The sequence below is a fragment of the Mytilus galloprovincialis genome, chromosome 6 (assembly GCF_965363235.1).
Source record: "Mytilus galloprovincialis chromosome 6, xbMytGall1.hap1.1, whole genome shotgun sequence".
Taxonomy (NCBI): Eukaryota; Metazoa; Mollusca; class Bivalvia; order Mytilida; family Mytilidae; genus Mytilus; species Mytilus galloprovincialis.
The window spans coordinates 34810229-34835502 of NC_134843.1; the positions used below are offsets into that span (position 1 = coordinate 34810229).

Sequence of the window (25274 nt, forward strand, 5' to 3'; positions counted from 1 at the left end):
AATCATTGTACTAATTTTGCCAATAATGGGTCTTCTTTTGGAAAACTAGAGGCTCTAAAGAGCCTGTGTCGCTCACCTTGGTTTATGTGCATATTAAACAAAGGACACAGATGGATTGATGACAAAATTGTGTTTTGGTGTTGGTGATGTGTTTGTAGATCTTACTTTACTGAACAATCTTGCTGCTTACAATTATCTCTATCCATAATGAAATTGGCTCAGAATGTAACATTGGAAAATATTTTGTAAAAATTTACAAAAAATTAGAAAATTTATGAAAATTTAAAAAAAAAAATGACTATAAAGGGCAATTACTCCTTAAGAGGTCAATTGACCACTTTGGTCATGTTGACTTATTTGTAGCTCTTACTTTGCTGTACATTGTTGCTGTTTACAGTTTATCTCTAACTATAATAATATTCAAGATCATAATATTTTTACAAAAACGGTAAAATTTCCTTAAAATTACCAATTTAGGGACAGCATCGGACCACATTTGGACAAATTTTAAAAAACGGGGCCCAAATTCCCAAAACTTTATTCAGTTAGATTTAGCATATTAGCTAACCCAAAGAATTCAAGAATAGAACCCAACTGAATTTTTTCAAGAAATAAGCAATTTATAAAAGTATTAGAAAAGTATTGTTTTTTGCCCCTTTTTTGCCCCTTAATTCCTACACAATTTAGGCCATAACCCCCAAAATCAATCATGACCTTCTTTTTTGGTATGGAACCTTGTGGTACAATTCAGAAAGATCCATACACTTTCACACAAGTTATCGTCTGGAAACTAAGTGTCTTCAGATGACGCTGACGACAACGACGTGATACCAATATACAAATTTATGCAAATTTTTTTTGCAGTTGTATAAGGCAGCAACCATTTGATTTTCTGGGGGGGCTATGGTTTTTTTTTCTGTACAAACTATTTTTTTCGCCTGCGGCGAAAAACAATCTATTTTTTTTGCGACAAATCGAAAACAATTTTTTTCTTTCAATTTTAGCATTACATATAGTGGCAGCTGAGGGTGAAACAAACAATTTTTTTTTCTCAGAATCAAAAACAAATTATTTTTTTCTCCAAAAACTGGAAACAAACTTTTTTTTCCAAAAAAAACCATAGCCCCCCCCCCCCCCCCCCCCCAGAAAATCAAATGGTTACTGCCTAAAAAGTCCATAAAAGCTTACAAAATGGAACAATATACTATGTCAATCAATGGAATGAATGGAAAACAACTATCACTTCCTGACTTGGTACAAGCAGTTTATCTGTTCTTAAATGAAAACTGATTGCAAAGGAGGCTTGATTGAACCTGGATTATGAAAATTGCATTTACTTTAGTTTTGACAAGTATTATTTTGCTAATATATTTGCCAATTCCTGTAACTGACCCTGTAATTAGAGATCCCTTTTTCAGTTGTCTCCCTTGTGAGGGGCAGCAACCCAATAACGTGTTCTCCGATTCATCTGAAAATTTGAGTCAAATCGATCTTGACCTGATAAACACTTTTACCACTATCAGATTTGCTCTAAATGCCATGGTTTCAGAGATATAAGCCAAAATGTACATTTTACCCCTACGTTCTATTTTAAGCCATGGCGGTCATCTTGGTAGGTTGGCCGGGTCACCGGACACATTTTTTAAACTAGATATCCCAATGATGATTGTGGCAAAGTTTGGTTTAATCAGACCCAGTAGTTTCAGAGAGGAAAATTTTGTAAAAGTTAATGACGACGGACGACAGACGAACGCCAAGTGAAGAGAAAAGCTCACTTGGCCAAGGTGAGCTAAAAAAGATATAGCTCATAGCTCCTTCATAAAGACAAATCTTAAATGTACTATAAACTGTGGTTAATTCCAACAAATGAAACTAATTATTTTCAATTTTCTTCTTTAAAACTGTTTTTATCTAAAACTTGGTGAATGTGTTTTTGTGTTTTTAGGAACATAAGAAAATGATACGTCAAAATATAAGAATTTTACCTCAGAGTGAAGGAAATGGCAGAGCGCATCTTCGATAGCCAAAGGTACATTCCACTTACCTCCTCTTATTGGATCTTACCCTTGGCTAACGAAGATGGGCAGAACGAAAACTGGATGGTTTCTCATATTTTTTTTCCTTGTATTTATTAATGGAATTCAGTCTGCCACACAATTTTTAAAGATTCTAATACTGATGCAATTCAGTGTGTCACACAAGATATTGAGAACGAACTTTTTAAATATTTTATAAACTGAATCTCGTTATTGTATGCTGAGATAATAAAATACTTGAATCTTAACTATGACTGGAATTTTCAGAAAATTGTATAAACAATGCAAGTTGGAAATTAATATGAATAAAACGAAAATTGTGATATTTTCAAGAGGTAGAAAATTGCTTTTATTTCTAAATTGTGATCTTTCATATAAACAAGGATTTGTATAATATAAGTTAGACTTACTATGCAAATCCTTGATATAATTACATTTAGAACTTTGAAGTAATTTTCAAAGTAATTTTACTCAGTACAGTTGATTAGGAAAATAAGTTTAAACTTGTTCATGTTAACATTTTGTTCTGTGGAGGATTGAAGACTTTATGGTGCTCTCTCGACATCGTTACAATAGTGCTGTAGTTAGGTTATCATGGGCATATGACTCCCACATCACTATTTATTTATCATTAGACATAATCTGGTCTAAATAAAAACAAGAAATGTGTTGTTTGCTTTACATTTTTTTTGTTTTTTTTACTAGCTGCTACGATTTGCAACTCTAAGTACACGTCGGATACAATAATCCAACTACCAAACTGTTGTAACGATATCGAGAGGGGACCATAAAGACTAAAGGCACCGTCTAATAAACAGGACTAAATACCATCATATTTTTATGTAGATTTTTAAAGATTAAATCTAAATTTCTTAAAAAGGATATTATTTGTTTCAGAAGGGAAGCAAACAAAAAAGTGTCTTTCAATTGAAAATGTCTTTCCTAATTAGAAGCCGTTTTTTTTTCTTTGAAATAACACACATTTCATAAATGCTAGGGCTATTATACTGAGTAAAGTACTGTAATAGTCCCAGATAAATGTTCCAAAGATTTTTGTAAATTTTTTATGCTTAATCTAATCGTGATTTCAGATTTTAGATTTTAGACTCCGTTTTCAAATTGGTCCAATGATATATGATACAGTATTATTTAAACACCTTTTTGGTTTATGGACCAACCGTCAGAAAAAAAACCGGAAATTGGATTTACCTGAAAAGACAGGTACGAAAACACAGGTGTGTGTTGTTTTTTTTTTAAGGTGGAAAGAATATGTTGGCATACATCTTTGTTTGAAAATGACAACATGTTCAAGGTATTGCTTCACATAATCTTTATCAGTTTAAATAATTTCTGAAATATTTAAAAATCCAGAAAAAAAGGATACAAACAATTAAAAGCTTGATGACATCAGAGTCACGTACTACTCCTTTATAATTGAAAGTGAATCAAAATCAAGTGGAAAATTGAAAAAAAACCAATGTAATTCATTACTTTCAATTACACCATTTCACATGTAATTGAAAATATGTTCAGTTACACATCACCTTTAATCAATTTTAAAATTGGTAATTACAAGTAAGTACAATTACATTTTGAATTACCCCAGATAGATAAAAGATACATATGTAGGTAATTACATTTTTGAGTACCATAGGTCTGTATAAGATGTCTACAGATAATTACTTATTTTATATATTTTACCCCAGGTTTGTACAGGTCTGTTTAAGATTTATTTTATTTTTTAAAAGATATCTTGTATATTTTATGAAATTTAAAAACGTTTCTTCTTTTTTCTATATGATTTCTCATAAAATTTATAAAAAGTTTATAAATTATAAAGTTGATGAGAATTTTTTTTAACACAAAAATAGATATATTGCACTTTTATTTCATATCTTAACAAAAATCAAATGTCTCATATAAGATACTTCATAAGCTATATAAGATAACTTATGAATAATAAGTAAGATACCCCATAAGATACCTTATGGTTTATGAATAATAAGGAAGATATCTCATAAGATATAGAAGATACCTGATAAATAAAAAGTAAGATACCTAATACATAACATTTAAGTAATATTTTAAAATATATCTGATATAATTAATTAGATATCTCTTTAAAGTTTAGAGAATATTGTGTTAATGGCAGATTGATTGATAAATTGTTGATGGCTTTATGCTGTTAATGGCAGATATGTGTTGTTCTGTTAATCTGACCACAACTTTTTTAAGACCGATTTATATCTTGACTAATATGTCTATTGTTAAAGACCTGCAGATGGTGTATGTTTGGTTGCTGTCTGATTGAACGAATGCCTCATTTTCTTTAATTCAATTGTAATTCTTCAAAAAGAAGATCACTAATGATATCAATCAGTTATTGCTTGGTGAACTTTTTGTCATGACCTTACAAGGCTTAGGAAACAACTTTCCCAATAGTAATTTGAAATAGGGACATTGTACATGTTTTACAGAAAGATCATATGTATGAATAAAAGGATACATGGGGTGTATTTCACTGAGACAACAACCCAATAACAAAACTAAATAGACATCATTAGGTCAACATACAGTTTGTGTCTTTAGAAGTCAGGCTGGTTCGTTCCTTGTTGTGTGTATGTTCACATTAAAGCAAAGGAGTAGGTCCAGTAAGACCCCTTTTCGGCCCCAAAAAATAGCAGTTTTACAAAACTGTTAAAATGTAAACTTTTAGTTATTTATTGGATAGTAGAATGGTTCTGCTACATAAATATGGACTGTTTTTGACAATACAATGCACATATATTGGGTACTAGCACCAATAAGTCATGCTAAATTACTGAAATCTTCACAATTCCAGCATTTTAGTTAAATTTTAGACGGTTTCCGTGTAAAACGAAAGTGGCCGCATTCGTGTTCATCCAAAATATTGAAATGGAAGTTGTATTTGATGATAATACATAACATATATAAAGATTGAGGATGAACACGGATGCGGCCACTTTCGTTTTTGACAAAAACCATCTGAAAAGTGACATTTTTTCGCATATTTGGTAGATTTTTCATATTTGAGCTTAAATCGGAGCGGTTTTAATGACTAAATAAGTTAAAATCTTTCATATAAATTAATTGAATCATATGAAATAGACACTTAAGTGTTTAAAAAGTGGTCAAAATCTTTCGTCAGATGAAACTGAAATTTGAGGCCAAAATCGGTCCTTACCGACCCTACTCCTTTGTTTTTTAAAAGATCAGATATTTATTTGGGGCCAAGAGTTTGTATTAAATGCAAAAATCCTTGATTATAAAAAATTAGAATGGAAGATAAAAAAAAAAACCTTTGAGAATACTAAAGGATATACACAGATTAGGAGATTAAACATTGAATATAACCTCCAAAGTTTCCTGTTGTAAATTGTATAATTTTAACATTAAGAATCTTTTTATCCTTAGACTTAATGAGTTTAATAATAGATATTGTATTAACATATTATAAATCTTTATTTTTCAGAACAAAAATTTTAAATGAAGATGATTACTTTTGTTAAATTCAAATGTTACCTGAATATCAAGCTTCTTGACTATTATGAGTTATAAAACGAAGATAAAACATTGCTTCATTGAGTTATGGTAAATGAAATTGGTGGCATTGATCCTGGCAACGTACCACAGCCCACAACTACCTCAACAACCCAACCACCTCCTGGACCAAACCAACCATTAGACAACGAAAACCGACGATCGACAACCGATACCATTGCTGCCTTAACTGTTGCCATATTATCTGTTATTGTAATTATAACCATTTTGTTGCTTGTTAGAGCTATCAGAAAGAGACGACAGGCTAGACAAGGGAGGGAACTCAATCCTGTTGCAACTATATCTACAGGAGTTATGGGCACAGGTATAGTATAAACAATGTAGCTATTTTAATGTTTGAACACCACCTTGGCTTGAAAATCTACTGTTTTAAAATAGAAGATTTGATGATTTAATTTAAAGAAGAATTTAAGAACAGTTTTGCTTATTTTCTATGCTTTCAATGCAAATGTTCAATCATCTATTTTGAATGAATTCAATCAGTAATATTTCAAAAAATACAAGAGATAAATGCATTTTTTTAATTTCAGATATGGTTCAAAAAGTCAAATTTGTAATCAAAATTTTACCAAAATCTGTGAATTGCCATTTATACTGTTCCTTGACCTACAGATACATTTTCACAATTAAATGACATTAGGGCTTGTACTTAAAAGACGAGAGTATGTAACATATCTAGGCATTTGCAAAACTTTCTAACAAAAGAAATTATCTTTATCCGTTGTTGCTTTTTCATAAAAAAAAAATGAAAATGAATGCATTAATTAATTCAGGTCACAAAATCTCAACATTCATTTGACAAAACAAAACACAGACTCAGACATAAAACCATACAATCCCTTGAAGTTAAATGGTTGCTCCCTTCAAATACACAGAATCAACGATTCAGGAAAGTATAAATCAGTAAAGAGTTATAGAAATTGATTCAATGAATTTTCATTGACAGGTGTAGCAGCTTACAGTAATGCAGCCATGGATTGGGAACCAGTGAACCATGACCATGAAATGACAGTAAGACCTTCATCGTCTCATCACAGAAGCTAGCATAATGTTTCTTAAAAGTAAGTTTATTCATAAATAATACTAGGCAAAAATGCAAAACTCCAAGGTAAATTAAAAATAAAATGCTCCGCAGGGCACAGCTTGATAGGACTGCAGAGGTCAAACCCAGAACAGTTGGGGCAAGTATGGACACAACATTCAAGCTTGATACAGCTCTGAATTTGAATTGTGATTAAATATTTGAAACCAGCATAGGTTTCTGACACAGAATGAATGTGGTCTAATGAACTTACAAAAATTAAATTTACCTTCCGGTATCATGGTCCAATATCCAAAATTTAAATACATGGATTGATTCAGAATATCAAAGAATCCCAAGAACTCAATTTTTTGATGTAATCAAACAAATTTAAATTTTGGATCCCAATTTGGACCAACTTGAAAACTGGGCCCATAATCAAAAATCTAAATACATGTTTAGATTCAGCATATCAAAGAACCCCAAGAATTTTTGTTTAAATCAAGTGAAGTTAAATTTTGGACCCTTTGTACCTTGATGTAGACCTATAACAGGACTCCAAAAACTTAATTCCCAGTTAGTATCAGCATATTAGGGAACCAAAAGAGTTCAAGAATAAAGCCCCATTGAAATTGGTCAAGAAATAAGCAATTTATACAAAGTATTGTTTTTGGCCCCTAATATGTAAATCAATGGAACGAATGGAAAACAACTGTCACTTCTCTGACTTGGTACAAGCAGTTTATCTGTTCTTAAATGAAAAATTTAAAGGAGGCTTGATTGAACCTGGATTATAAAAATTGCATTTGCTTTAGTTTTGACAAATATTATTTTGCTAATTACAAGACTAAAAACTCCTGTTAGATTGCATTACTAGAGAAATACTTGATACTGGACAATTGTTTTTTTTTAGTCTGTAAAATAATTTTCTTATGTAAATTTATTTTCTGTTTTTAGATTTCTTTGATGGTGCATATAAATAGCTTAGTTAGAATGCAACAGAACCAGGCTAGGATCAAATATCTACACATTTATTTAATTGCATTTAAATGCTGATCTCAACCATATATCAGTACCGGTATTACAGCACACAAATGAGTTGGTTGAATATCAGACTTGGTGGTGTTATTAGAACCTCTGTAAAACAGGGTGATTGGGGTTGATAGTTCATTGATCTGGGACCCATTCTTACAATGTATATAACCTATTTTAAAAATAAACAGGGATATTTCAATGATATGCATGCATGAAATGTCATTTACTGGCAATCATTGAAACATCACTTTTCTAGAAGTGAGTATTAGTAATTTATCTTGTTTATATTGTACATATCACAGAATTGTTTTCAGTAACAATTCTCTAATTCATCTTCAATTAATCTTTGCATCATGTATATTTAAGGATAATGTAGGACTATAACTCAGTCTATCTTATAAAACAAACCCAGTATTTTTCTTTCTGAATTAAAAGCAAGGTATGAATATTATATACCTGCTAACCTTTTCATATCTCCATGGGTGATTTTGAGCTCAGGAGGGCACATAGAAGGATTCTCTTCTTATTGTGTGGATTCATTATTATTTGTTGGATATCAATTTTCGTGGCTTCCATAGATAAAAGGAAAACCACAAATTTAAAAGATCAACCAAATGTAAATTTACTCTGATTATATGCAGACTTTTGTAACCGAAAAATTAAATATCAACGAAAGTTTTTCTCAATCCACGAAAATTGGTACCCAATATAAATGAATCCATAGTCAAGTCATTGTCAAGTATTTTTAATCTACAACTGTATTGTATGAACGAGTATGCATGTGCTTAAAAACTGTTTTAACTCATTTGAATGCCTGTTTTAAGGTGTTTAGTAAATATAATAACAAATTTCAAAATTCAGGTCAACACTCAACACCTCTCATGGGAGAAATCCCTAATAAATCCTAAAGTTTGGCAGGTCTGTAAACGATATCCATTTCTAGAAGACAGTAATTTCAAAAAGTTTTCCGGAGGAAAGTTTTGTGCAATAATATAATTTTGTATAAAAAAGCAATCTGAAAGAGAGAGAATCATTTGGTAAAAAAAATTATCTAATCAAATTGTAAAAAGTAAATAATTTATAGAGTTGTTTCCCTTTTACAGCTCTAAAATTTGAATTGCTCATAAAGGTCTATCAGTACTTAAAGTCTTTGTATTATATATTTTTGCATAATGACCTCAAGTTACTATATGTTCTATTTTAATAATTTGTTATTTTTGTTGTTACAATTTGTACTATAAGATGATGCTATATATAACCAACCATGTTAATATTCCATGTCAGTCAGATGCTTGTTAATAAATTTATATTATTATTGATGTTCTTATTTGTAACTGTTAGAATGTGTTTATTTTCATATTCAAATTCAGCCTGAACATACATGAAATAATTTCCAGTGGACATTAAGCAGCCAACAACAACAATTTATTTTCAATTTCCACCTTGTGGTTGTGATTCCAACCTTTTTAATTCATAGGGTTGTATAGTGCAGCCCATAGGGGTGTCTGTCCTCTTCATGTATCCAAAAACTCCATGTCTACCTCTTACTGTAACATTTAAATTTTAAATTTTCTATTTCTATAGTTTTTGCCTAAAACACAAGGGTAAAACAAATCGTAATTTAAGAGCAATAACATCTCTTTATTAATTTCATCTATACCTACCAATCTTCTGATCATGTCTTGCTGATTAAAGTTGCTTTCTATTAATTATAGTTTTCAAGATAAAAAATGCCAAAAATTGGTAAAAATCTAAATTAAAGGGCAATTAGGATTTGACATCCAGTTTTGATGCAAATGGTCGGAAAGAAGATCTCAACATTCTGAACATTAATGCCCTGTCAGAATTTCTTTATCTGATGCTGTTTTCAAGACAAGACAAAATCTTGCATTTTACAGTGTTCTTGTTTAAGCCATTTTAAGCATGTTGATTTGCAGTAGGGTTTATTGTACAGTTTTTGAAATAGACAGCCCAATTAAGATAGTGGCCAAATTTGTTTAAATAGACAGCCCAATTAAGATAGTGGCCAAATTTGTTTATTAAATAGACAGCCCAATTAAGAGAGTGGCCAAATTTGTTTAAATAGACAGCCCAATTAAGATAGTGGCCAACTTTGTTTAAATAGACAGCCCAATTAAGATAGTGGCCAAATTTGTTTAGACAGCCCAGTTAAGATAGTGGCCAAATTTGTTTAAGTAGACAGCCCAATTAAGATAGTGGCCAAATTTGTTTAAATAGACAGCCCAATTAAGATAGTGGCCAAATTTGTTTAAATAGACAGCCCAAATAAGATAGTGGACAAATTTGTTTAAGTAGACAGCCCAATTAAGATAGTGGCCAAATTTGTTTAAATTTGGCAAAGTAGTTTCAGACAGATTTTTTCTTTGATTAATGGAAGACAGACGAAAGAAGCTAGTTATAGCAATAGCTCACACTGGCATTTTGTGTGCAAGAGATTTTATAAGATAACCAGGAAACATTAAATATCATAAATTAAAGGACAAACAAAACCATGACTAAAAGAAAAGAGAAAAACAACATTATACAGAAAACGTAAATTAACCAAAACAAACCTCATTGTAAATTAGTTGGTTCTCCAACAAATTTCAAAAGTGGTTACTGCTCCACAAGTAACACCTGTCATGTTGAAAATTTTAACAGAGTGCACATGCTGCAATTCTTGCCTGTTTTACTTATCATTTAATTTATGTTGAAAGTCTGTAATATGAAGGTTTTACTAAACCTAACATTGTCAATGTTCTATGATAATGAGGTCATGGTAAGATGAACCAGGCCGGACAGACATGTACACCTTACAATCATGCAATACACCAAATATAGAAAACCTGTTGATTATAGTATCTGGAAAACCGACCAAAACTTAATATTGACCAATAGACCATGAAAATGAGGTCAAGGTCAGATGATACAGACACCGTCCTGTCTAGACTAAAATGTTGCTTATTGTATTTGAAAAAAACGAACAAAACACAGAAACTGGACATTTGCCAATTAACCATGAAAATGAGGTCAAGGCAAGATAAACCTTGATCACTGACCCATGCAAAGAGGTCAGGTCAGGTAAATCCTGTCTGACAGACATTCAGAGGTTTTAAAGAAACCATATTCAAAATGTAGTTCTCCTATTACTCATATTTGGAGAACTCATATTAACAGAGAAATTCCACAAGCTTTTCCCAATTCTCAAACATTGCAACTTTGCCTGTTGTAAAATTGTATAATTGTATATGATGGGGCACTAAACCCATACACACACAACTTTGAGATGAAGAACAGCAATAAAAACATTTCCTTTGTTTTCATTCATTGTGTGCAAGAAAATTGTGTGTCATGAATAAATAAGCCACATCCTTTCTTTTCCATCATGTGTTTTTAAATCTGAGTTTATTTGTGTTATAAGAATAAGAATATTTTTTTGACAATTTAACATTTATTTTTTATGTAATAAATTAGTATATATATATTTGTCACTTAACAAATATGAATAGTCTCTTTCTTTTATTTTGCAGCTCAAATTTTTGGTCTTCTACTTTTTTGCAGCACCAATACTTTGTCGTCTACTTTCTAAATTAATAACCTGTCAACAAACAAACAAAAATATGATGACATATTTGAAATAATCTGTCCAATAGAATTGGTTACTGAGAGATAAAATTGGAAAAGGAAATGAGGAATGTGTCAAAGCGACAACAACCCGACCATAGAGCAGACAACAGCCGAAGGCCACCAATGGGTCTTCAATGTAGAGAGAAACTCCCGCACCCGGAGGTGTCCTTCAGCTGGCCCCTTAAAAAATATGTATACTAGTTCAGTGATAATGGACGTCATACTAAACTCTGAATTATACACAAGAAACTAAAATTAAAAATCATACAAGATTAACAAAGCCCAGAGGCTCCTGACTTGGAACAGGCGCAAAATTGCGGCGGGGTTAAACATGTTTATGAGATCTCAACCCTCCCCCTATACCTCTAGCCAATGTAGAAAAGTAAACACATAACAATACGCACATTAAAATTCAGTTCAAGAGAAGTTCGAGTCTGATGTCAGAAGATGTAACAAAAGAAAATAAACAAAATGACAATAATACATAAATAACAACAGACTACTAGCAGTTAACTGACATGCCAGCTCCAGACCTCAATTAAACTGATTGAAAGATTATGTCTTCATCATATGAATATCAGGCACAATCCCTCCCATTAGGGGTTTAGTATCATACTTTCATAAAATATATGAGAAGAAAATAACCTGTGTCATGCCAACAACTGTTTTTTAAATAAATGTGTTTAGTTCCGATGCAAAGACCCTATAAGTGAATCAATATTAAAGCCAAAATATGCAATCTTTAATGACCTGACAACAGTATCGTAACTATATCCCTTCTTAATAAGTCTGTTTAAAGGTTTTGTAAGCTTTGAGGTAAAATACTGACATTTTTGTACTTTATAAAGAATATTACCATAAAAGATTGGATGTGAAATACCTGAATGTATAAGATGTCTGCATGTTGAGTTATATTTACGAATTATTTCCTTATACTGATGATAAAATTTAGTAAATGTTTTGACTAGTTTGTGATATCGAAAACCCTGGTGTAATGATTTTTCAGTAATACATAAATTTCTCTCGCTTAAATCTAATACGTTATTACATACACGAGCGAATCGTACAAGTTGAGATATATAAACACCATAAGATGGTGACAAGGGAACGTCACCATCTAAAAATGGATAATTAAAGATAGGAAATGAAAAATCATCTCTTTTATCATCAGAGACCATCTACTGACTGCAAAACAGCATCATAAAGATTTAGAAGCTTCCATTATTAAATTTGTCATAGTCTTTTTTAATCTTTTATGCTTTTAAAAAAGATGATTCTAAATGGAACAGCAATCTAGAAAACACATTAAGCAAAAACTGATAACTTATACCAGCGGTCAATATGAGGTATCCTATAACAAACCAAATTTACACCTTATTGTCCTTGTATCAAGTTCTAAACTGATTGCCCAATTAGATTGAATTATCATGAATTGCATTGTACTCAAACATCAGCCAAAACAATTTTGTGTTTTAAAATAATTATAAAAAATAGTTGACTGTGACTTGACTGCAAGTGTCCCCTAAGACATAATACAGTGGGTTTTTTTTTTTAATTTTCTTTAATATTAAAATTGTAATGAAATTTTTTCCATACACATTCATCCAATATTTTTATGTAAGACCCATACCTGTTGCACCTGACTTTCAGCAATGTTCTTCATTTCTTCTTTTAAATTCTGAGATGTTGGAAGATCCTGAAAATATTTTTACATGTATTAGGTTGAAAATTTCCTTTAACAATAATTAAAAGTATCGTGTAAAAAAAAATTCCAATTTTCTGCTAAACACAAGTTTGCAAGAATGGCTTTCAAAATCTAATGTTATGTAAAAATTTAAAGCCTATACACATTATTTATTTAAAATAGCTACTTATACAATATGAAATACCAGATCAGTGTTCCAATGTCCCCTGTGTTGCGTATATTTCATATTTCCAAGGGGCATAACTGTTTTAAAAAAGTTGATCATCCACCATAATACAATATGTCTGAAATATTGCTGATATTAGCCTATAGTATAAGTTTATAAAATTTGGACAAGAATTGTACCTGTGAGAGTGCTAACAAGGTCATTTTCAATAAAAAAAAAAATTAAAAAATTGATCAGCCACTATTATAGAACTTGTCCAAGATATTGCTGATATTAACCTATAGTATAAGTTTTATAAAAATCTAACAAGAATTGTACCTGTGAGAGGGCTTACAAAGATTGATAATGACAAGACTAGACTGACGGACACACAGGCAGACAAAAAGACGTCCAGTATTTCCATGTCCCCTGCAATGTATTACACAGGGAACAAAAATATTTACTACAGGTTTTAAAGGCATAATTTTGGTAATGATAAGAATCTAAAATTCATGCAAAATTAACTAACCTTATCTAATCAATAACATGAATTTAAAAGCAGTTGCAATTTTTTGATTTTGAATTAAATTCAAAGGCAAATGAAGACTGTTTATATTTCTATCATCAATTAAGTTCAAATTAATGACAGCTATTCATATAAGGTTGCAATGTTATACAGAAATAGCAGCATAATGATGTTGCATTAGGAATATGATGTCACGTACTGTAGAGCCAAAAATGAATGGATCTCCAGCATTTAAAAGACTAGAATTTCTGTTTTTAGCCAACAAATAAGCACATGAACTTTTTTTAAAAATTAATTTCACAAAATTTAAATTTACCGTCTTTTGGTATGTATAACGCGCACATTTGTACCCAAGGTCATGTTTGTTGTAAGAGGGGTGCATGTTATACATGACTACAAACATTTTCTTAGTCTTTTTATTCAGGTTCAAACTCCGACAAAGAAATTTCCAAGTGAAGTGAAGAGTACCGAATATTTTTGCTAAAACCTCAATTGTTTTTATGTTTTACATGTTACAATTATAATATGAATCATACTGTTCTTGATTTGTCATGTTTTATTCAAATAAAATATATTTTATATCTTTGTTGTTACGTTAATTGTGTAAATTTGTCCATCTGTTTAGCAATCCGGAAATTTGCCAAGTCTTAATAAAGACACAATAAAGCTTTTGCTGTTGATTAAACTAGCCTTTGTGTTCCTTGTTGTCATAACTTACTGTTTTTGTATGAAGAAAAGTATATGAAAATTGAATAAACCACGCTTGTTTTGAAAAGATAAACCACCATTTTTTTTAATGTAATGATCAGGTGATCGCATGTTGGTCAGTCATGTGACTTAATATTGTAAAGTGATGAATTACTCTATGAAAAATTTATTAGGAAAAATACGTTTGTACTTTGTAACTTTTCAACTTTTAAACAACTGTTTAAAACCTTTCAAGAAATTATGATTGAAAACATGATAATCCCATAATTGTAACCTGAACAAATCTAATTAGGAACAAGGTCAACCTGTCACTGATTTGTTTTGACATCAATTAGACCCGTTGATTGAGGTGTGATAATCAGGATTAACAGCTTGAATCATCAAACAAAAAATAAAAACAATGATATTTTAACAATTTATTACAGCACAAATGACATTAATTATACTTATTAGACTGATTCATAATTATTTTATTGTTTGAATCAGAACAATAATTTGGACATTTAATCATGTCCTTCATACTCAAACCATTTATTAAATTGGGATTAAAATAAAATTCTTATTCATTTGTTAGAATACTTTCAATTTCATATTAATTACGTATTACGTACGGAATTCTCCAACATTGGTGTCCATTTAAAAAACTTCCTGTTTACCGATAAACTTCCTGTTTCCTGATTTTGGAGCTGTAACTTTTCCGAAAATGTCTAGGAGTATTATATGACCTATAAACTTTTTTTCTCTCGTTTCTTGGACCACAAAGGGGGTGCGCACTATACACAACAAAAGACGGTATTAACTAAGAGAGACTGCAAAATGCCAGGTTAAATTATCTCTCCCCATTTGAAAGGTGTGTTATTAGTAAGGAAAGTTATTAAAATATGTAAATTTGTGTTTTAAAATCACTGTTAATTCATTTATGTTTTGTTGGGTACCAGTTTTAGTAAATTATTGGAAAATTGTTTTGCCAAGGTCACTTAATATCATGGTTTTACTAAAGTCTGCATGCTTGCAAACCTATACATAATTCATTCTTTGTAGAACTTTTGAATTGGTGCTTAACTTATACTCAATAAATCCCCCACCCCCCAAAAAATAAGTATCTAACGAATAAGAAATCCACTGTACTTTAGATATGACATATTTCATCAGGCTTGCAGCCATACCAGTAAATCAGAATTTGCCTTTTGGAACTCATATTCAGCTTTCCATGTTCAAGTGTCTATTTAATAACATATCTAAAGAAGCTTTTCAGATATTCAAAAGTGTCACCTAACAAACCAGTCTATTCCACATACCATGACAAAAAGTTTAGTAACTTTGAAAAGTTTTGTAGCACACGCCTGGTAAATGCTGCTATCTTTATCCACACCTTGTTGTTTCAAAACACCATGCACTATTTCTTCTAGCCTCTGAAAAATAAAAATAAAATCTTTTATACAGACCAACAATCAGTAAATTCATAGTATTTATATTTTTGTACTAGTTTCAATATCGTATTTGAATTTAAATTTTAGAACCTCAGGAAATAATGAAATTCATAGCACTTTGTTTTTGGATGACTGCTGTTTATTGTTGAAACATCTAAAATAGGAAAAAAGCACAAAAGTGTAAAAAAAACAAAAAAAAACCATCTTGATACAGTTGAAAATCAACTAAAGCCAATTTTAGGCAAATGTTGCTCTGAGAGGAATATAAGAATATCAATTATCACTGTTTAAAGATATGTCAGTCAAAATAATATGTCTCAGGTTTTCTAAAAGAATTTTAAGGGTCTGTTTAAAGCAAAAAGTTCTGGCCTTAACACAATAACCTGATAAAAATCAAACTATGGACATAAGCAAATCTACCTTCACTGAAACATACATAAGCAAACAAAAACAGCAAAAGATAATTATTATATAAATGTATACCCTTTTATGCCTTTCTGATCTTGATTCTTTTTGCCTTTGTGAACTAATAGAATCATCCAGACTGGCTGACATGTTTAATGAATCGTTAGCAGACGACAGTGACATCCTGCCACTGTTCTCTTTTCCTTTCTTTATGTGTGCATCGCCTACAGAATGTCGTCTCTTGGACCCAGCAGCTTCTGACAGCTTCAGTTTATCTATAGCTGTTGATGGCTTTGCAAAACTGAAATAATAAAGTGTTATACTTTGCTGTAGAGTGACCTATAGTTGTAACTTGTTAATTTCTGTGTCATTTGGTCTCTTGTGAAGAGTTGTCTCATTGGCAATTATACCACATCTTCTTTTTTTTTTATATTATATGATATTCTACATATAATAATCAGAAAACTGATAAGTTGATTAAGTGTTTAACTTTTAGGTACTTAAAAGTATCTAAACCCATCAGAAGCCATATGTATAGTGACCTATAAATTTCATTCACTGAATCATCAACAGAAACTGAAACACTAATGTGTACATAGTATAGGGATGATCCACTTGCACTATCATTTTCTGTGTTCAGTAGACTGTGAAATCAGGGTCAAAACTCTAATTTTGCTAAAAAATTAGAAAGACCATATCATAAGGAACATGTGTACTAAGATTCAAGTTGATTAGACTTCAACTTCAACAAAAACTTCCATGACTAAAAACTTTAATCTGAAGCAGAACAAAGGGACGAATGGATGCACAGACAGAAAAACATAATGCCCCTAGGTGGGGAATAAAAAAAAATGCAGGGCAATAATCAAAACTGCATTGGAAGTAAATTAGACCTGAAATTAATTGAGTGTACAAATTTGTGCTGAACCAATGATTATACAACATCATTTTTCATAATCTGAAAAACAAACAAAAGTACTACAAAAAAGTACAAATATTTATGAAAATAAACTCATGTAAAACAACATGAACTTTAACATAAAAGAAACAGAAGAAGCAACTTACCTTGTGCTGGGTAAACTTGTATTAAGATCACCTTTGACCTTTTTCCTAGGTGACCTTCTAGTTGGAGACAGCATATGCTTTGCCTTAGAAACTCCTCGTCTTGGAGACAAGAGAACAGACTTCTTTAATGGTTTCCTTGGTGACAGCAAGCCTCTTCCTGCAGATTTACGAGGGGAAAACAAAGCTCCCTTTGCACATTTTCTTGGAGGTGTAACTTTGCTCACAAAAGATTTTCTAGGAGATTTCCTTGGTAACAGGTCAGCAGACACTTGTTCTAATCCAATCAAACTATCATTACTTTTCTTCTTTGGTAATTTAAACACTGTTGTTGGACCTGATGTCAAGGTTTCAGCTTTTACATGTTTTTCTCTCAATTTGTAGTTCTGAGTTTCCAGTTTTTCTGTCTTCTTACCTATATTATAACTGAAGTAAAATGATACCTTAGCAAACAAATGACTACTGAAATGTTATGATTTGCAGAAGTATTTACCAGGCAGATGAAATTCAAGTAATCAGGAATATGCTCTGCAATATTACAGTTAAAAAGCTCTAAATTTTGTTTAAGCTGAAATGAGAAAATTGTTTATAAAATTTAGCAAGCACAATTGCAGAAAACTAGATGTGTCAAAACGACATGAATGGCTGCGTCTTAAAAAGTTGAAAAATCTGCAATATCAACAACACGTTTGGACACAAACATGATGGTAGTCTCACATCAAAAAATAGCTCAAAATCTGAAGGCGAATAGAAAAAAAGTCCATATAACTGTGATTTTCAAAGTCTTAAACCCTTAGATTCGGCAAAAATCAGCAGAGTGGAACTTAACTTAAACTTGATCTGTAACTCATCAGGGTTAACTGACATACCAAAAATCAGCCCAATATCTAAAAGCGTTTAGAAAAAATGTCTGTATATAACTTATTTTCAACAATTTATCAAAATCCAAAGCCGGTAATTCTCTATAAAAATTCGTAAGGGTTCCACGGAACCCAGTGTCTCGCCTACTTTTGCTGTTAATCGCAGACTCAACAAAAATGAGGAAAAACATCAATAAAAATTTCCCTCTCGATACTGTCTTTTGATTGAAAGAAGCTTCCAAGTTTGGTAAAAAAATCCAGGATAGTTTATGAATCTAATAAATGTTTTATAAACTTTAACTGCAGACTGTATGTAATGTTAACTGGAAGAAAAGCTAAGTCCATTTATAAGTAAAATACGGAAAAAGTGATTTTTTTTTTTACAAAATTGACTTCTGAATAATATCTTATGATCAGAAACAAGCTTTTGTCTAAGTTTGGTAGAAATCCAGGATAGTTTATGAATCTAATAAATGTTTTATAAACTTAAACCACAGAGTGAATGTTTTGTTTCTGGCAAAAAAACTAAGTCCATTTATAAGTAGAATACGGAAAAGTGGAAATTTATTTTTACAAAATTTTCTTCTTGATACTATCTTATGATCATAAACAAGCTTCTGTCCAAGTTTGGTACAAATCAAGGATAGTTTATGAAAGTTATTAAAATTTTAAAAACTTTAACCACAGAGTGAATGTAATTTTTCCTCGCAGAAAAACCTAGTCCATTTATAAGTAAAATATGGAAAAGTGGAAATTTATTTTTACAAAATTTACTTCTGGATACTTTCTTATGATCATAAACAAGCTTCTGTCCAAGTTTGGTACAAATCAAGGATAGTTTATGAAAGTTATTAAAATTTTAAAAACTTTAACCACAGAGTGAATGTAATGTTTCCTCGCAGAAAAACTAAGTCCATTTATAAGTAAAATACGGAAAAAATGGAATTTTATTTTTACAAAATTTACTTCTGGATACTTTCTTATGATCATAAACAAGCTTCTGTCCAAGTTTGGTAGAAATTCAGTATAGTTTAAGAAAGTTATTAAAATTTCAAAAACTTTAACCACAGAGTGAATATTTGTGGACGCCGCCGACGACGACGACGCCGACGACGACGGAATGTAGGATCGCTTAGTCTCGCTTTTTCGACTAAAGTCGAAGGCTCGACAAAAATTAGTGGAGCAGAACAAAACTTTAACTTGATCTGCAACTCATCCTGGTTAACTGACATACCAAAAATCAGCCCAATATCTCAAGGCATTTAGAAAAATGTCTGTATAATGGTTTGTTGCGGAATGAAGGAATGACCGAATGATGGAATGACAGACAAGGGTAAAACTATATGGCACTGACAACTTTGTTGCGGGGCCATAAAAATCAATCACTAGTCTATGAAATGGAACTGAAGGCAAAACTGTGCTAATAATTGCAGACATGATGTGAATTATAGTAAAATATAGAGTTTAATGGTTTTTTATTAGTCACATTAGAATTCAGATAAACATAGTTGTATTTGAATAGTTGCAGGCGTAAATTTTCATTTTGATGGTCACCAATTCTATTAATTATTAAAATACCAGAAAATCATCCAATACTTGTATCCCCTAAATGCAAACATACTCACTATATGTCAAAATGTGGCATGTAATGACAATCTGGCCAGGATGATTTCTGTATATCAGAGGAATTTTGCAGTCTAAATGATCGACTTGGATGCTAAAAGAGATTGTAATTATGATTACATAGGTTAAATATTTGCCGGCATGAATCAGAGCATTCTTTTTTAAATCGTACCACTTCTTCTTATATCTAAGTAATTAGAATAAATCTCTACTACGGTAAAAACTGCTGTTTTCTTTTGCAAAACTATAAGACAATTTATCTAACCTACATACAGAATAAATTAACTATGTTAAATAGGATTTTTTGTGTATGCATATCTTTTGAGATTATTAAACAAGTGACAATAATTCAAGAACAGCTGTTGCAGTTTTTAGGAAATGATGCAACCAGACTGTGCTTTCAAAAATTCAAATTGTGCGTGTTCTTTTTTTAGAATCTATCTAGTCTCAATTTTTGCAAAAAAATCTGTATTTAAGAATAACTTAGACATTAAATGACCGCAAAACATACACCATGATTATCATATTGATAAATATTTACCCTTTTTCTAACAGGAGATAACTTTGTTGCTGCTGGATTTCCATCTTGTTGAAAAAGTTTTAGAAACCCAGTAATATCTATGGTAGATGGCACTGTAAATTAAAATCAAATCAGAGTAAAATTTAGATTTATTTATTAGAATAAGGACCACAATCTCATATTTGCCCAGGTCAGCTTATTTCACTTAAATATTTCTCAAAGAAGCAAATTCAACTATAATACAGCTTAAGGATGTTTGCTCTTGTTTTTTGAAGTTTTGTCAGATATTCAAAATCCTCTGGTTTTATCCATCTAGTGCCCATTAAACCCTATTTTTCTTTTCATAATTTTATTACACATAGATTTATAAGTCATATTTGAAAATCTTATAAAATCCTTTATTTTTTTTTTGTATTTGAAAGTCAAATGATGACAATGTCCCACCAAATTTTTAATGGCTTATATCTCGAAAAACAAGCATACGGACCCCTAATTTTTTTCTGCTTTTCTAGTTTCTGTTTTATATACTTTTATTTTTATTTTTTTTCCCAACATAACAATATCTTTATTGCATATTTGCTGTAACAATTTACTAAGTTTACAGCTTTAACTTAGTATCCCTCATGTTAGCTTACCTAACAGTTAAGGGAAGCACTATTTGGCAAGGTATTATTTATTCATAATATTAGTATTCATAACATAGAATATTTCACAAAATATATTTGATAAATTATTGTGATTATACACATACATTACATTTTGCTTCTTTTTCTCTTTTTCATAGTATTTTTTTTTCACGGAATCAACTCCGTTATTGGTATGATCCTTGTTTCCATTAGTATTGGGCACAGTGTTGTTTTTCGCATGTGCGTTATCGGGTATAGTTTTGATGTGTGTCGTCTAAATTATATAAATATTATCCACTGGATTTAACGATTATATATGGTGAGTTCACTATTCAAGTTTTCTTTAATTATTTACTGATCTTTTTTTGTCGAAGTGTATGTGTGTAATTCACAAATAGGTAATTTAAGTGTAACAAGTTGGAACACTCGACATCCGAAATGATACATGTTATTTTTCCACATTAATTAATAAACGTACGGATACATTTATACTATAACAATTCTTTTTTATCTTTTGTAAATACACATTTTAAAATATAAAAAATGCAGTATAATTTACATGTGGTGACTCATGCATGGCTGAACATGCTTACAAACATTGAACATGCATGGTTGAACTTGATTATAAATATTACCATATTTGTCTTGTGTACAATAATCAATTTTGTACACAATATTTTGTGCTTCGTAAAAAGATTAGTCCTGATTCAATTGAATCTTTGCAATGAATCTATTTGTTTTTAGAATTTTCTGATTAGTTTTTTTGTTATTAAAGTTGTTTATTTCAATAATTTCTGAAATTTCTTTCTGGAAAATTTTTAAAATGTTTATTTTTTTTGCCTTCTTTTCTGAGACAAAATGTGATTTGTATATTGAGAAGGATATAATAGTTAATATGTAATTAATATCAAAGTATGCTAAATCTTCAATTTTGTACCCTGTTACTAAATTTTCTAGGTTTATAATATCTTTTTCAATACCTAGGGATTTCATTAATGTCATTATTATTTTTAGAAAGTCATTATTATATGAGCAATTGACAAAAAAATGTTCATAGTCTTCCTTTTTTTTACAATGCTTACATAAGTTGTCTTCAGTAATTTTCCACTTGTTTAAAAGTTCATTACTTGGCAGTATGTAGTGAATAAGTTTCCATCTAAATATTTTCAATCTATTATCAGTTAGATATCGAAAAATGAAAACAAAAGTATTTTTCAATTTAGAATTTAAGTGCTTCTCAAATATTTTTTCCCACATAAGAAAACCATTTGGTTTATCACAACTATTTTTCAGTGTGAATATTTTATAGAGTTCTTTTGTACTCATCAAGGGAGTAATTGTCCTGTGCATAATTTTTAAGTCGTTTATAAATTTAACTTTAGTTTTGAATGAATCTTCAGTGCAAAGAATTGTTTTCCAATCAGTTGATATTGCTTTTTTTAACATAATATATTTGCCTTATCCAATTTTGTTTATATTTTAGTTTAGTTAAAATGATAGTTTCAGAGATATTGCCCTGTTCATCAATTACATCATTTATATTGATAATGTCACTTTTTATCCAATCTTCAAAGTTTAAACATTTTCCATTAAACCGGATATTATCATTTCCCCACAAAACTTGTTTTCTAATTTCAAGAAAATTTTTAGGATATTTTGTATTACCTCCCTTTACACTTATCCAATCTTTAATTAGTTGTTTATAGAAGTCCGGTAAATATTGTAACTTATTTTTATCAATATCGTTTATATTCTTTAAATTCATTTTAAATACAAGAAGATTTTTTCCTAATTTGTTGAAGTAGAATTTGGGAATAATTGTCCAGTTGTCATTTTTATTTTCATTTAATTTAAGAATCCAGTTGATATGTAGTGATTTTATATAAGCATCAATGTCTGTCATTTTAAGTCCACCTTCCAGAAAATCATTTGAAAGTGTTGATCTTTTTATTCTATCTCTTTTGCCTTTCCAAATAAAATTGTATATTAAAGTTTTAAAGTCTTGCAACATTTCCTTAGGAATAATAGTGTTTGATGCAACATATGTTAGGTTTGGTAAAACTTAAGATTTGATGACAACTATTTTTCCTATGATAGTAAGATTTCTTTTACTCCAATCAGATATTATTTTTTTACTTTTTAACAGTTGTTTTTCAAAGTTAAGTTTTTGACATTCTTGTTTATTATAACCAAAGTAAATTCCGAGGCTTTTGATTGGTGTAGTACACCAATTTATATTTTCAATTTTTTCCCGACTGTGTTTTAATCGACCAAGCCATATTCCTTCAGTTTTTGTTCTATTCAATTTCAAACCTGAGAGAGTACCAAATGTTTCTATTAAATTAATTGCTAGAGATACATCTTTTTTTGATTGAAGAAATAGAGTAGTGTCGTCAGCTAATTGGCAGATTTTCAGGGTGTTACTCTTACCGTCTAATTTTATTTCTAGTCCTTTTAAGTTTTTATTTTCCCTTATCTTTATCGCCATAACTTCTACAGCTAGAACAAATAGTAACGATGATAACGGACATCCTTGTCGGATCCCGCGAGATGCCCTAAAACGGGAGGAAACCCATCCATTATTAATAATGCATCCTTTAATATCAGAGTACATTGTCTGAACCCACCTTATAAAATTATCTTTAAATCCAAATTTTTTTAAAGTCTCAAACATGAAGTCCCATTCTAATGAGTCAAATGCTTTTGTAAAATCAAGAAATAAAATTGCCCCATCAATTTTGAAAGTTTCAGAATAGTCTATGACATCTTGTATTTGTCTTATGTTGAAACCAATATACCTATTTTTGACATATCCTTTTTGATCAGTATGTATAATCTTTGGTAGCAGGGGTTTTAATCTTTGTGCTAAGGCATAAGCAAGTAATTTAGCATCATAGTTTAAAAGAGTAATAGGTCTGTAATTGTCTAGAGAAAAGGGATCATTCTTTTTATAAATTAGAGATATTAAGCCAACTTTCTGAGTGTTAGATAGTTCTCTTTTTTCATAGCAGTAATTGAAAGTGGAGACTATAAAAGATTTAAGTTCATCCCAGAATGTTCTATAAAATTCCACATTTAGTCCGTCAAGCCCAGGTGCTTTATTAAGTTTCATTTTAAAAATCGCATCAGTACATTCATCAACAGTTATTTCCCCTTCGCAAGAATTACTTTCACAATCAGTTAATTTCTTATATTCCTTGAGAGAATCTAAATACTTTTTAGTTGCTTCTATTTCAGGGTTTTTTGTAGAATATAAATTTTTATAATAATTTGCTTTTAATTTTAATATTTTGTCTTGATCTCTTGTAATTTGACCTTTATCATCATATAATTGGGTTATTGTTTTTCTACTCAGTCTTGATTTTTCCATCCCTAGAAAATATGCAGAATTTTTCTCTCCTTCTTCAACCCATTTTACCCTTGCTCTTATTTGATTCCCTTTTATTTTTTCGTTTTATATACTATCAATTGATAACAGTCTTTTAAAAAGCTTGTTGTTTTGAAACAGAGTAGCGAACATCCTTAAGAACGAAGTTTATATTGTAGCCTTTCAAAAAGGTTTTTTTTTCTATTAAATTTTCAAGAGTACTGTTTATTCCCCCTGCTTGATGTCAATATCACAAGTAAATGAAGTTAAAATAAAAAGATGAATTTTTCAACATCTTTTTTTATAAAGAAGAGTTAAATTACATGTAATAAGGAATGACAGTCTTGTAGTTGAAGAGTTACCACTGTCAATTGGTAATTTGATGGACGCAAATGCAGTTTACCTGGCATTGCAAAGTGGCAATATTAAAACAGATTTTTGTAACCGTCAAATCAATTAGTAAAGGATTTTCTCTATTCTACTCTATCTTGTCTGTACTTACTATCCTCAGACTGAACAGGAGACGACAGGGCCATACTGTCTGTTGACTGTAGTCTGTTAAAGGATTTCCTCTGAGACTCCTGATATACCAATAAACATCTCTCTGACCAAGATGATGGAGATTTCTCTAGCTCTGAAGTAATCCATGTGCAGAATTGAAAAAAAGTGTTGTGTAACTTTTTTATTAGAATTTGAACTCACTTAATTCTTATGCTAAAATTTTTTATTTTTTTGTATGAATGGACAAAAACTTGATAGACATATCCCTTTATTTCTGAAAAATGGAAGTTATAATTGAATATTGTCATAAACTACTGCACCATTAGATTGATTACGTTGATTCTGGCCAATGGGCCAGGTGAGCTTTTCTCATCACTTGGCTTCAGTCATCCTTGAAATTAACTTTTACAAAAATCTTCTACTCTGATACTACTTGGCCAAATTTAACCAAACTTGACCAAAATCATCATTTGGGTATCTATTTAAAAATATAGT

General features: G+C 30.5%; 2 protein-coding genes across 3 annotated transcripts in view; one reads left to right on the forward strand and one right to left on the reverse strand.

Moving 5' to 3' along the window:
* Positions 1 to 3239: 3239 nt before the first annotated feature.
* On the forward strand, positions 3240 to 8989 carry LOC143079450 (uncharacterized). Of its 2 annotated transcripts, none has more exons than XM_076254794.1 (4): positions 3240 to 3271; positions 5530 to 5922; positions 6565 to 6679; positions 7597 to 8989. In XM_076254794.1, exons 2-3 carry the CDS (start codon positions 5646 to 5648, stop codon positions 6660 to 6662), a joined length of 375 nt encoding a protein of 124 aa, XP_076110909.1. In that variant the 5' UTR covers positions 3240 to 3271; positions 5530 to 5645; the 3' UTR covers positions 6663 to 6679; positions 7597 to 8989. The 2 variants fall into 2 exon arrangements, with proteins under 2 accessions (XP_076110909.1, XP_076110908.1); XM_076254793.1 differs by having other exon boundaries at positions 3247 to 3348.
* Positions 8990 to 11111: 2122 nt separating this feature from the next.
* Positions 11112 to 25274, reverse strand: part of LOC143079457 (mdm2-binding protein-like) — a 30833-nt gene continuing 16670 nt past the window's right edge. The window contains exons 13-20 of the mRNA XM_076254802.1: positions 24781 to 24912; positions 20307 to 20398; positions 19768 to 19859; positions 17286 to 17708; positions 16299 to 16521; positions 15684 to 15797; positions 12932 to 12997; positions 11112 to 11272 (exon numbers count right to left, since the gene is read on the reverse strand). Coding sequence (XP_076110917.1) covers positions 11222 to 11272; positions 12932 to 12997; positions 15684 to 15797; positions 16299 to 16521; positions 17286 to 17708; positions 19768 to 19859; positions 20307 to 20398; positions 24781 to 24912 — 1193 coding nt within the window. The 3' untranslated portion in view covers positions 11112 to 11221. The remainder of the gene's footprint in view (positions 11273 to 12931; positions 12998 to 15683; positions 15798 to 16298; positions 16522 to 17285; positions 17709 to 19767; positions 19860 to 20306; positions 20399 to 24780; positions 24913 to 25274) is intronic.

Excerpts from the sequence above, each read along its gene's own strand:
- LOC143079450 (XM_076254794.1), top strand. The coding sequence starts at position 5,646 with ATGGTAAATGAAATTGGTGGCATTGATCCTGGCAACGTACCACAGCCC. Across the intron at positions 5,923-6,564 it reads TACAGGAGTTATGGGCACAG|GTGTAGCAGCTTACAGTAAT; the intron begins GTATAGTATAAA and ends TTTCATTGACAG.